The following is a 13,059-nucleotide window of genomic DNA, read 5'->3' as shown; positions in this document are numbered from 1 at the left end:
CACGAATGATTTTTTAGAGTTCTTGTCAAAAAGACTTCTCCAACGGGATACTTAGGTAGACACTCTATTATGAGGTGGATGCATTTATTATAGAGAGTCTCAAGTGAACACTCTAAAATTAGAGTTTTTGAGACTCTCTAAGTGTCACTTTAAGCTTTAAACCAATAGAAACTCTTACCTTTTAACCACTTTTTCCCTATTGAAGTAAATAGTGGCATGTGTATTAAGTGTAAGTATTTTAGAGATTTCCATTGGAGACAATGAAAATTTAGAGGGTCTCTATATTGACAAATAGGAAAGAGAATCTTCATTAACACTTGACAACTAGGACTTTTAGAGTGTTTGTTAGAGTCTCCAATTAGAGATGCAGTGCAAAATTAAAAAAAAAAATCTAATTGACTTATGTGTCGAGTCTCAATTGAGATTCTCTTTCCTATGTGGCTAACTTGAGTGTCTCTAATTCAAGTCATTCTCCAATGCAACACTCTAAAAAACTCTAATATATACACATGTCACACATACATTTAATAAGAAAAAGTAGTTGAGAAATAAAGACTTGTGGTTGGTTCTAAAATTAAATTTGATTACTAGTATATTTAAGATACTCAAAAGAGATCTCAATAATAGAGTTTCTAGTTGAGACATCTTAAAACTAAATGCTTCCATATCATTTTAAGATCTTAATTGAGTTTTGCATTGGAGAGGTTTTTTTCTCAAAAAAAAAAAACTCTAAGAAAATAAAGTCTTAGGTGACACTTAAAATCTTAAGAGCATCTCCAATGCAAGACTCAATCTTAAAATTTTAAGTGTCACCTAGGACTTTAGAGTTTTTTTTGAGAAAAAACCTCTACAATGTAAAACTCAATTGAGATCTTAAGATGACGTGGAAGCATTAAGTTTTAAGATGTCCCAACTAGAAACTCTATTTTTGAGATCTTTTTTGAGAGTTTTAAGTGTCCTAGTCATCAAATTTCATTTTTGGACCAATAGAAAGCTTTTCTTTCTCAATCACTTTTTTCTATTAAATGTATGTGTGACATGTGTATCTATTAGAGTTTTTTAGAGTGCTGCATTGGAGAAGGACTTGAATTAGAGACACTCAAGTTAGCCACATAGGGAAGAGAACCTCAATTGAGACTCAACACATAAGCTAATTAGAGTTTTTTTGAGTTTTGCATTAGAGATGCTCTAAGATTGAGTCTTGCATTGGAGAAGCTAAGTGTCACTTTAAAATTTGAATCAATAGAATTTTTTTTTAACTACTTTTTCCCTATTCAATTTAAGAGTGCCATGTGTATTAAGTTGAGAGGTTTTAGAGATCTCCATTGGAGACAAAAAAATTTTAGAGTGTCTTTATGTTGACACTTAGAAAGAGAATTTTCATTTGACATTTGACAACTAGACTTTAGAGTCTTTGTTAGAGTGCCCCATTGGAAATGCTCTAAGAGATTGAAATATGTAAGATAGTAAATCTCATCCATGGGAGGTACCTGTCATTTTGATTTTTCATGTAATGTTTATCTTCAGCAACACTGATTAGATTCAAACCTCAATCACTAACAATCTACCATTAATACATGAATTCCATGAACAGTGTGCTCATTCATAACACAGAGATATACCCAAAACCCTAGAAATAAGAAATAAACCAAGGAGAACAAGTATAAACCCTAGAAATAAGACGTAGACCCAGAATCCCAAGGAATAATACACAGATTTTGATGCGTACGGTCAAAGTGACCTGACATTCTTGTGCACAGCTACTGAAGAAAAGATTATATTTGTTAGGGTTTGTGACTGGGTACGTTTGATTGACAAGGTAAATTTTTAGAGAAGGAAAAGACAAGAAGAAAAAAGAAAGAAGTGAGAGAAATAGAAAGAGAAAAATGAAAGGTTGGTGTTTGTGGTGGGCGGAATTTGTAGAATTAAGGTGAAGATGAAGAATAGGGGAGAAAACACAAGTGAATTTTTGGGTAAAAAATAAATATGATCTCTAAGGCAATCTTTGTTGACTAAGTATTTATGCTCTTGAGACTTTTCTTTATGTACCAAAGTCAGCAGCCAAAAGACCATCCTGCAAAGGCCTGGTGTAAAACAGTGGAAGAACATTATTAGGTGATACTTGTTCATCTTTCTTTCTTCTGATTAAGTCCTTTGCTGCTTCAATTTTTTTTTTTTGAAATTAACTACGATCTACAATAGTCATTACAATGGCATTAATACATCAAATATGTGATAAGCACGTTACTTGTCAAATTCATATATTCTTCTACAAAGAAATGTTATTCCCTTCCTACTTGAGGGACTCTTCAGTAATTTCACACTAGAGTAAGGATAGAAGATACATTTCTTGGCTTCAAATCTTATTCTTAAACAACCATGGCTTCAATTCAGAGATGGGCAGTTGATATATTCCTCTGTTCAAAGCCAAAAACAACAGACCTAAATAAAACCCAAATTCAACTTTCTCTTCCAATACCCATTTCAAGAAGATCTGCTATTTTGATATCTATTCTTCCTTTTAACCTCATTTCTCTCTCTTCACCTTCACAAGCTAGAGAGAGAAGAAACAGAAAAATCATCCCTCTTGAAGACTACAAAACAACTTGTTAGTTATCACTTTTTTTCCTTTTACTTTCTAATGAATTTCAACATGTACTATGTATTGATATTAATATGTTTTTGCACTTTATAATTCATGGTTTTAAACCCTTTATTTATTACAAAATAGTTTGATGGGTATTTTGCTTGACAACTTGAGAAATGATTTTGATGAACAATGTGATAGATTTGAGAAAAAAATTAGGTTTTCTTTTTCATCTTGTCACCATGTTTAGATGGATTGTTAAGTTTTAAGAGATACCCATTTCTTTATATTAATTAAAATGTTGGAGTGAGTAATGTTAATTATAAACCCTTTTTAATAGAAGGGGAGAAGAACTGGTAAAAATTAACATGATTGGATTTTCTCAACTCAGCACCAATTTTAGCAATTTAGGTAATGAGGAGCTAATAGTACAGTTTAATGGAGTCAAATTTGCATAATTTTCGGACCGGTCGAGCTTAATGTTGTGGAGGAAGTTTGAATACTCTGATGCAATTACAATCCATTTAATTGTTTTATCCATCTTAGCATCACACAAGTTGGTCTCTTTTCAAAAAGCTCTTCGTTTTTTCGGACCATTATTGTAAGAAGTATACTTGGTCTATGTGAATGTGACATTTCTTTCAATTCGACAAGTTTATGCTAGGGTTTCGAAAGTGGAGGTACATAAATTTGAACACAGAAACACGAGCAGCTCATGAGCGTCTTACACTTTTTTTCCTAATGGATTTTTGGGTGGGTGAGGAGACCTGCTACCGTACTTGGGTGTCACCGCGGTAGTGACACCCCCTTTGACAACCGATGATAGGATAGGACTGGATAAGTCAATCTCCAGTTGTTCCCTCGAGCCGGTTCAACCAAAACCTGACCCTAGCCACAACAAAGCACAAATGACTCATCCGGTGGGGTTGGGTTTGACACCAAAACCTGATATCTACCAAACCTCTTAGGTTTGAACCATGAACCATCACTCCGTTAATTCCTTACTAGGTTATACTTTATAGTATGTAATCCTAATAACAATATATTGGTTGGATCTCTTTAGAACATCAAACCAAAGAGCTTAAACATGCATATTTATTTACCTACTTTATTAGAATTTGTCATTTCTTAATCCCAACTTGTAATGCAGCGGATGGCCTAAAATACTACGATATAGTGGAGGGAAAGGGTCCAATAGCTGAGAAAGGATCAACAGTCCAGGTTCCTCCATCACAGAAGAATAACTTCCCTCTCCATCTTAGTATTCATTCTTACACTCTCATTGATCTTGAGTTTATAGGTGCATTTTGACTGCGTATACCGTAATATTACGGCAGTATCAAGTCGAGAATCTAAACTTTTAGCTGGAAATCGCATCATTTCGCAGGTTTGTTCTTCGCTTATTTCTCACATCGACCACCAGGTCATTTGAAATCTCTAACTTCTACTGAAGCTCACGTCTTAACTGCACTTTGTTTATACATCGATTAAGATCTTCCCAAGTTCATTAGTTTCTTTTTTGGACTGCTTTTTTTGGTTTGCTGAATCTAATTTCAGTTTTCTTTGTTCATACTTGATAAATAACTATCGGAAGTAATAAAAAACTTTTGACACGTAATTCCATGCTTAAGTAGCCGTACGTGTTCAAGATTGGAGCAACTCCAGGCAAAGAACGGAAGCGTGACTTTGCAGATAATGCAAATGGCTTGTTCTCTGCTCAGGCTGCACCAAAACCACCAGCAGCTATGTATTCCATAACTGAAGGGATGAAAGTAGGAGGAAAGGTAAAGATCAAGGCCATTTCTCATTCACCCACTTGTACCATAAGTCAACAAACCCCCACCGTTCTATCTGTTTTATACTTGATGTTTCGACCGGTCAACCCTAAGGTGGGTTCGATTGCTTAAATGCAAGCAAGAGTATGGGTTTCCGATCACCTTGAATTGGAAATGACCAAAATCAATCTCGTCAAGTAAATCAGGGCCCTCAGGGGCAATACTCTAATGAATGGGCTGTCGATACATCAACCTCGAAGCTATTAGACTATATCTATAGGGACCATTACTACAGACCCAGGGTACAAGCATACCTACCCAGTACTCGGTTAACTATTGATTCCACCCTGGAGTAAGAGACCATGCATGTTATGTCATGTTGTTCATAACTTTCGATATATGTTGCAGATATATATGTAACCTTTTGATGTTATTTGATCACATTAAACAGAGGATTGTGATCGTGCCTCCAGAAGCTGGGTATGGTAAAAGAGGAATGAACGAAATTCCGGTAATTCAAATGCACATTTTTATGCTTGGTACATTCACAATGTGGGTGTCCGAAAGAAACTGAAAAATGTTTGCTATCTAAACTGAGTTCCATTTCTTTCTATTTTCTGCAGCCTGGAGCTAATTTTGAACTAAATATAGAGCTTTTGCAAGTACTGCAACCAGAAGAAGCGAAATAGAACTATTATGAAAGTGTAAAGGATCGTTATTCCGGATTCCAGCTTTATCATCGAAGATTCTTTTCGTTTTCTTTTTTGGCAGAAGAATATATCATTCTTGGTAAAAAGAATATGAAAAAGGAGCAAGTATTGTAGATCAAATCTTGATTATACTTAACAAGTACTATTTATGACTTGAGATTATTTGCCCTATAGACATATATGGACCCATAAGTTATTATAGATCCTCCTGAAGCAAAAGCTGAAGGCTCACACACTATGCTTACAAAGAAATTAATGGTAAACATTTGGTAAACTCGCATGCCGAGTCTGATTATGAGCATAATGAAAAGCATTTAGAAAAGCTTGCTACTGCTCGCATAGTTGCTAAAACAATTTTTTTTATTTGAATTTGTCAGCGGGTTGAAGGGCCCGACCCTTTACAAAGGAAACCTAAAACGAATTAATAAACCAATACGCGTAAACTAAAAGACCAACAAAATTGACGAACATGCAAAGAATAATAACAATGTTGAAAATCAATTATGCCTAACTCTTATAATACCACTTTTATCTTTCTTTACTATCTTCTCCAGATCTGTTGGTAATAAATTCATCCTTATTTCTACGAACCCCGTCTGAGGTTTCATTTTCAAGAGGTAATCAGTTGCTTGATTGATTTCGCGATACACGTGGGGAATGTCACATATTTAAGATAGGTTTAAATACACCCTTCCAAAATGTTATTGGTGCTCCCCTCAAAGCAAAATTTGGAGAAAGAAAAGAGTGCGCCAATAACACTTTTGAGGAGTGCTTTTACATAACTCACCCTCATTTTATTCTACAACTTGAGTTTAGAGGCTCACTAACAGCACGTGATAGTCTTGCCTTTTGTTACTAAATTAGTTTAACTGTAAACTCACGTAACAAGAAATAAATTTTTACTAAAATCATATTATGCATTCGGATAACGTCATATACGTTTGCAGTTTACCAACTCTTACTTCGTCTGACAAAATTACAGGCAATCATACAATACGTTATGTCTTTTTCTCAACAACTTTATAATCGGATAGGAACGTTATGCCTAATTAACATTTAAATTCCCATTTTTACCACACCTAAGATGATCCCCACTAAAAACCTCTCTTTTTTTTTCTTTTTCGCATCGTCCCTCCCAAACAAAACCCTCTCCACTTTTTTCTCCTCTCACTAAAAAACCTCACTCTTTCTCTCTCTCCAACTTTTTTTTTCTAATGTCTTCTTCACCGACAAATCGTACCGGAATATTCAACAATTCAACAGCAGAATCACCACAACCATCAACTATAGCAAGATCAGACTTCGTCGTCATTATGGCAGCTCTTTTATGTGCCCTAATTTGTGTAATCGGACTCATCACAGCTACTCGATGTAGTTGTTGTATTTTCAGAAGAGGAAACAATTTCTCTTCACAGGGAAATAAAGGAGTTAAGAAGAAGATCCTTAAGTCATTACCCAAACTTAATTATGAAGATTCAATGAAAGGGGTGGTAGTTGATTGTGTTATATGTTTAAGTGAATTCATTAATGGTGATGAAATTCGAATTTTACCTCAATGTGGTCATGGATTTCATGTTGGATGTATTGATACTTGGCTTGGTTCTCATTCTTCTTGTCCATCTTGTCGTCAGATTTTGGTTTTTTCTAGGTGTCAGAAATGTGGTGGAGTTCCGGGGAGGTCCGGCTGTGAAATTCAATCTGAAATTGAGATGAAAGCCAGAGAAGACGATGTTAACCAGTTTATGCCTTAGTTTCTCTCTCTGTAGTCTCTGTTGTTTTAGTTTCTTATCAAAATCTTTTTAGTATTTTTGTTCTGTGTGAGAGAGAGATGTGCCAAAAAGAAAAGTGGTGTTGTTGTTGTCTTATTTGTTGGTTTCAGTTATGATGATGTTTAATTTAGTGGAGTGGGATTTCACCCCATGATTCATTACGTTAAATTATCCCGATTTATACTCTGTCGTCAACAATCATTAGTTGGAGTGGTAAGAGCTATAGTCTTCTATCTTAGAAGTCAAGAGTTCGAGACACGCTAACAATTCAAAAAAAAAAAAATCCACTACCGACCCTGTCCCCTTCGAAGATTTTTTTCTCTTTACGGACATAATGCATTATCAATCAATATTATTTTGTTTTTCAATTAGAGAACGAAGTCATTTTTATGCCCCCACTAGTTTTTTGTCTCAAGGGTTATAAGATCTTAACATTAGTTCAACAGTATTGTCATTTTTAGTGAGAGAGATCGAATTGAGAAAGAAATCAAACGTATCATCATCGTCTAATTAAGCATCATTTGGGATTTCTTTTTCTAAGCTTAACTATTAGTACATAAATCAAAATCAACTTTATTCTTTGTTTGACAAATTCACCTGTCTATCTATACTATTATATACCATCTTTTGAACATTGTTTTGTTATATAGATCTCACAATTCTATCTATCCCCGTCGAAGTAGGCTCTCCGGTCAATTTCTACGCTTGAGACAGACTTCCGCCTAAACTCTGAATCGGAAACCATCTCTAAATATTTCACTCAATCCTCTTGCGACTTTGGAACATAAAGAAAAGTCTTCGCAACATAAAAAAACTTAGACAAACAAGATTGCCTTAAGAAACATATTTATCTTTTAACCAAAAAACTCACTTGATCAAACTTTAGTCCCTAATCTTCGTCCCTTTCTCTCCTCTTATTTCTTATCTCTCTCTCTCTTGTTGATTCCCGGTCTCTCTCACTCTTTAGGTTAAAATGAGTTTTTTTTTGTTGAAAGCGGTTAAAATGAGTTGCTCATCATCAATTATTGGCCTGCATCATTCCTTTAGGTTAAAATGAGCAGTTCATCAACAATTCATGGCCTGCATCATTCCCAACTAAACATTACTTTGCTGTCACCTCCCATAAATTTTCTTTATTTTAAGGGCTACTTCCATTAAATTCACATAAGTTGATTCCTTCAAATATGGATTGGTCTGGTTTCATGTAACCAACTAGGGCACCGATTTGGTTTCATTTCGAGAGGTCATTTGTATCTTTTCTCTTTTCTCTTTTGGGGTTAATCGTTGAGGAGTTCTTCATTTCATTTGATGGATTGGGAAAAAATGTTCTTTTTTTTGGGGTTAGTCATTTACAGGATTCGATCACTTGAAATTTCTTGGGTTCAAATCATTTCTAGGATTCAAATCAGTTCTTCGTTTGATAGATAGGAGTAGGTCTTCTCCGTTTGGGGTTAGTCATTTCTAGGGTTCAATATGGAGTTGTTTTTTTCTTAATTTCTTTTGGTTTACTTGAAATTTTGTATTGTCTAATCTTTATTATCTATTCTAAATTTGGTCAAGAACAAAGCAAAGAACTGCAATTTCACTGAGAAAGTTGCCTTTTGGAGATGAAGACCGGGGAGTAGAGTCAATTTTTGAGCTCAAAGTGAAGACTGAAGTTGTCCCATAGGTCGCATCAGATAGACCAAAGTCTTTGTTCCCTCGAGATTTTTCTCTATGCCCCAAAGTCGTGGCCTTAACTTCTATTTCTATATATATATATATATATCCTGATTTAGATATTTTGGATGTAATGCTACTTGTACCTCTTCCACTAATAATAAGTTATTCAGAACTAGCTCAAGATAAACAACATGGAGACAGCAGGGAGAAAACTCTAGTCATCTATCTTCTCTTCTTTATAAACCGTGCTTGAAATGGGTAAAAGGTGAGACCAAATGCCCTAATTTTGCAGAAAAACAAAAACCTATATTGCTACAAATTAAGCGTAAAATTCGAAAAAATTTAAAAACTGACTACCTGGAGATGGTTGGAACATGGAGGCATACACTTGATCATACACCTGATCATGAAAAAGGTACTGAGTAGGGTCGCGTCTTTTGTTACTTAGAGTTAGGTTCAGTGACAAAGTTCAAACTCTGAAAGAAATTAAACAATGTTTTTGTTTGAAACTTAAATTAAACAAAAATAAGAAGACCACTGTAAATGTATCGACAAATATATGAATATGAAGATTGGAAAGGGAACCAAACTCACTGTTAGCATTCAGAAACTCACATGAAATCTTTCTGCAGGCATGTAAATAGAATTACTACGAAAGTAAACAAAATTGTATTCCAGAGCAAGCTAAATAAAGTAATAAATTACATAAATGAGATTACCTCCAAAACTTCTTCTATATAGATTTCGATCTGCTTCTTTGGTTGAAATTAACGTTATCCGATATTTTCATGATCAAACAAAACCCTCTTCATCACCGCTGCTATCACCAAACATTGTAGCCATTTTCATAGCTAGTTTTGCAGCCATGTCTCTTCTTTGAAAGTCTGGCATCAATCTCAAGCTTCCACGCATATTACCTATCTCGTTCATCAATTTCTCTAAATCCTCAAACCCTAAATGCGTATTGTCATCAAGTTTTGTGGCTTCAACTGCTTCACTGGCTTTCTCTACTTCAAACTCTTCCTGACCTTGAGATGTAGAGGTTGATGGCTGATCTTTATCTAAATCCTCACTAATTGCGTGTCTTTGCTCTAGATCCCTCACTGCCGTGGTCTGTGAGGAAGAACCTATATCGCCTCTTGTGTCAACAGCAACTGCTTTACCAGTTGCGGATACCCAAATTGGTTCAGTATCATCCCATGGTTCAGCTGAACCCGTGGATAAGATTTCGTACTCAATCTCATAATCAGATTCATCTTCTGAAGATTCTGTATAAAGGGAATGGGAAAAAATCTTAGCTAGGATTTCAAGTAATGATATATTAAAATGTAAAATCGAGGAAAGGGTTGGACGAGACCTTCGTTCTCTGGTGCGTAGGGTTGAGGTATTTTATCGCCAGATTTAAGAACCATTCCAGGCCACATATGAGCTGAAAGAGCACCAAAAAGTCGATCTACTCCTTGTGAATCACCATCAACAGATAAACCTGTCAACGTTATCATAGTAAGTACGTTGGTGTATGTAAACTATCATTATGAACAAACTTTTGCGAACAAACAGAGAAAAGTAGACCTAAGAGACAGCATGACTGACAAAGAGCGGGACAGGTCTAGATAAGATATAAGCTATTTAAAGTGTCAACACAAAAAATACTCCTATGATGGCACAGGAGAAAGCAATTATCAGGAGCTTAAGGAAAAAAAAAGAGCAATCAGCAACTAGGCAAGGCCATTACAAAAATGAATGCCCTGCGTGTCTCTAGATGCTATTCTTTAGCAGGTTCTCTACGTATCTATTTAACCTCCTCTGGTTTCTTTTTAATGTGAACAGAAACAGAGGAGAACGAAAACTAATGTACTGTGAGACTGCAGATTGGAACAACTATAATATTCTTGCATTCTTCAAGTGATCTTTTGAGCAAAACACTGAAAGAAACAATAAACTGCGAAGTACTGGAAACAGAATATGGAAGATGAATTTTGTGCTAGACAAGTATCTCACATTTATCAAATGCTGCATTGGATGCGCAAGCTTCAACATATTCGATATTGTGCTGAGTACACCATTCCAAACACGAACTCCTGATATCTGATGATGGTTGTTCATCACCCAGCAAGCTACTTCCCTCACTTTCAAGAATACCATAATCTAAAAATTCTGGATGAGGATCACCTGAGGACTCCCCACGTCTTTGTACATATCTTCTATATTCAGCATGGGCAAAGTGACTGGATAAAAGGTCAACTTTATTTCCAATGCATAATAATATATCGAACTTTTGAATATCAGTATGTGAAACCCAATCTTGGAGCTTAGTGAAGGATGGTAGCTAAAAATGCAAAAAAAAAGGAATTAGCTTAAATGTAGACTAACCGAATCATAATTCTAAGATATGAGTTAAAACAAGAAGGTTAGATGAGACTAACATCATTCATATCAAAAACCATAACCAAGGCAGCTAAGTTGTTATAACTCGGCAAAGTGCTAATAGAAAATCCATCGTCAAGATGGGCCATCCACATGGAAACATCGGCTGTATAATATTTGGTATCAATAGTCCATCTGTCCAATACAAGTCATAAAAGTAAGACATAAATTTTGTACAAATGGATATGTTAAAAGGAGAACTGTTAACAATTTAACATACTACATACCCATAGCGAAGTACTTCTGATGATGAATCAGACGCATCTTCAAAATCAACAGAGAGCAATCCTGTACAATAGATCTTTAAATAAGTTGCAAGGTTTTGTTTAGCAAGGTGTACCAACACATGGACTGAGAGAACAAGTAACTACGTCGCCTACTAATTTGCCCAACTTTAAACCCAGGACATAGTTATCTTTTTCTTTTGATAAACCAGGTCATACAAACCAATTCAATCCCACCCCACATATGATCCGTGCATTTCTACCGTACCTTGGCAATTGAAAGTTAAATACGATAGAGAAAATGTTAAATTGTAAAATTTGACCACCACGAGAATTAAATCAGCTTAAAATCACTACAATAACTTCATGAATTTCATAAGGTATAAACCCTATAAACTAAAAAATTACCCAAACTGCATATCATCAATTACGATTCAATCCCACATAATCCCTCATATAGAATATGCCCCTAAACGAACATGAAATAAGTGAATCAACTGAAAAATCAAATCAATATTAGTACTAGATAAATTCAGCTACTTGTTTGTTAGACATCAATAGATCGATTAAATCAGGAAAGAAGAAATGGGGGGTGAAAAGGTCATCACTTGAGAGAAGGGTTCGCTTGCCGACATTAGAAGAACCGATCATTAAGATTCCAGGTCTCTTCTCCAGAGGAATACTATCATGGTCTTGAAGATCCATTTCTCTACCCATCAACTGGGAGAATTTTAAGAAAAACCCTAGATTTCTCTCTGGAATTCTAGAGAGAGAAAGCTCTTTTTCGTCCTCTTCAGATAGAGTTTCAACTTTCACCGCGCTCTGATGTGACTAATGTCTCCCTTGCGCACGTTAAGGATCCAATCCGCTAACATAAACTAACATGCGCCTAACTTGCACGTGCACTTGACAACGCGCTCAAAATGCGAAAAGAATTTTGGAGATGCGGAATGAAAACGAAAAGGCGAAACGAGGAATCATGTGAAAAAAGCCCAAAAAGAAGTTAATAAAGATTGTTTTTATCCTCTTCACTCCGATGGTCCGACCGCCATGGCACCACCAATATTACCACAGCTACCATGCTTTATCATTTGCCTTTCTGACTTTCTCTGTCTTATTTCCTTCCCTCTCCTTCTTCACAGTTCTCGTAAAGAAAAAATTATTTTCCGCGTAAAATTCTTTGTCTGAAGAAGGGGATCTATTTACGTTTATTATTTTAGAGATATAAAGATATGTTATAGGATGATGCGGACCAGCCTTCTGTGTTGCTAGTGACACTGTTTGCTTTGGCACACCTGGGTCTCGCGGTTTTAAAAGGCCTTTGTGTTTAACCTCTTAAGAGGAGCACCATACTTCGTCTCACCACTAATGTGGGATTGCTTTACAACACACCCTCCCAAGACCACATCACAAAGATCGCATCGTGTTGATAACGTGTTATACAATGGTGCGGACCAGCCTTCAGGACTGCTAGTGATACTGTCCACTTTGGCACAACCAGACTTCACGGTTTTAAAAGACCTCTCTAGGGAAGGGTGCTTGATCTCTTAAGAGGAGCACCACACTCCGCCTCAACGCCAATGTGGGATTGCTTTACAAGAAACACATTTTGCATATGTAAATGCTAGATAAGAAATGGTTAAGTAATCGTGTTAGATATTACAATTTCTTATGTATTTCTTATACCCACATTCTGTACTTCTTTTTTTGGTGAGAGCCCACATTCTGTTCTTAGGTTTTTGATTTGGAAATTTATATCATCTTTTCTGCTGTAGGCTTGGAAATTGGTTTAGATGACAATAGAAAAAATAGGGCCGGAGGCAGTCAGCACTTGGGAAGACTTTTATAAGAAACTAGCGAACCTAAAATACAAATTATTAACTTTAGGCTCATCTGATCATCTCT

General features: G+C 35.7%; 2 protein-coding genes and 1 pseudogene across 3 annotated transcripts; 2 read left to right on the top strand and 1 right to left on the bottom strand.

Moving 5' to 3' along the window:
- The first annotated feature begins 2,352 nt into the window (after positions 1 to 2,352).
- Positions 2,353 to 5,229, top strand: LOC147532898 (FKBP-like peptidyl-prolyl cis-trans isomerase family protein). Its single transcript, XM_086649259.1, has 6 exons — positions 2,353 to 2,608; positions 3,738 to 3,808; positions 3,888 to 3,974; positions 4,222 to 4,371; positions 4,814 to 4,873; positions 4,986 to 5,229. Exons 1-6 carry the CDS (start codon positions 2,380 to 2,382, stop codon positions 5,049 to 5,051), a joined length of 663 nt encoding a protein of 220 aa, XP_086505385.1. The 5' UTR covers positions 2,353 to 2,379; the 3' UTR covers positions 5,052 to 5,229.
- Positions 5,230 to 6,185: 956 nt separating this feature from the next.
- Positions 6,186 to 6,998, top strand: LOC147532897 (RING-H2 finger protein ATL80 pseudogene; annotated as a pseudogene). Its single transcript, XR_015227953.1, has one exon. The product of XR_015227953.1 is annotated as an RING-H2 finger protein ATL80 pseudogene (transcript).
- A 2,001-nt stretch (positions 6,999 to 8,999) lies between these two features.
- LOC147532896 (GTP binding protein) lies at positions 9,000 to 12,338 on the bottom strand. Its single transcript, XM_086645255.1, has 6 exons — positions 11,763 to 12,338; positions 11,158 to 11,218; positions 10,930 to 11,065; positions 10,505 to 10,832; positions 9,861 to 9,989; positions 9,000 to 9,771 (listed from the first exon to the last, which is right to left on the bottom strand). The coding sequence occupies exons 1-6, from the start codon at positions 11,869 to 11,871 to the stop codon at positions 9,296 to 9,298; spliced, it is 1,239 nt and encodes a 412-aa protein (XP_086501381.1). The 5' UTR covers positions 11,872 to 12,338; the 3' UTR covers positions 9,000 to 9,295.
- Between the last annotated feature and the right edge of the window lie 721 nt (positions 12,339 to 13,059).

This window comes from Eschscholzia californica, unplaced genomic scaffold, assembly GCF_041429995.1.
Source record: "Eschscholzia californica isolate CP2 unplaced genomic scaffold, dmEscCali1.0.p SCAF_6, whole genome shotgun sequence".
Taxonomy (NCBI): Eukaryota; Viridiplantae; Streptophyta; class Magnoliopsida; order Ranunculales; family Papaveraceae; genus Eschscholzia; species Eschscholzia californica.
This window is presented reverse-complemented; position numbering and strand designations above follow the sequence as displayed.

Coding starts and splice junctions, on each gene's coding strand:
- LOC147532898 (XM_086649259.1), top strand. CDS start 2,380: ATGGCTTCAATTCAGAGATGGGCAGTTGATATATTCCTCTGTTCAAAG. Junction 3,809..3,887: donor AGAAAGGATCAACAGTCCAG/GTTCCTCCATCA, acceptor TTGAGTTTATAG/GTGCATTTTGACTGCGTATA. Junction 4,372..4,813: donor GGATGAAAGTAGGAGGAAAG/GTAAAGATCAAG, acceptor CACATTAAACAG/AGGATTGTGATCGTGCCTCC.
- LOC147532896 (XM_086645255.1), bottom strand. CDS start 11,871: ATGGGTAGAGAAATGGATCTTCAAGACCATGATAGTATTCCTCTGGAG. Junction 11,066..11,157: donor TCAGAAGTACTTCGCTATGG/GTATGTAGTATG, acceptor TGTATTGGACAG/ATGGACTATTGATACCAAAT. Junction 10,833..10,929: donor TGGTTTTTGATATGAATGAT/GTTAGTCTCATC, acceptor TTGCATTTTTAG/CTACCATCCTTCACTAAGCT.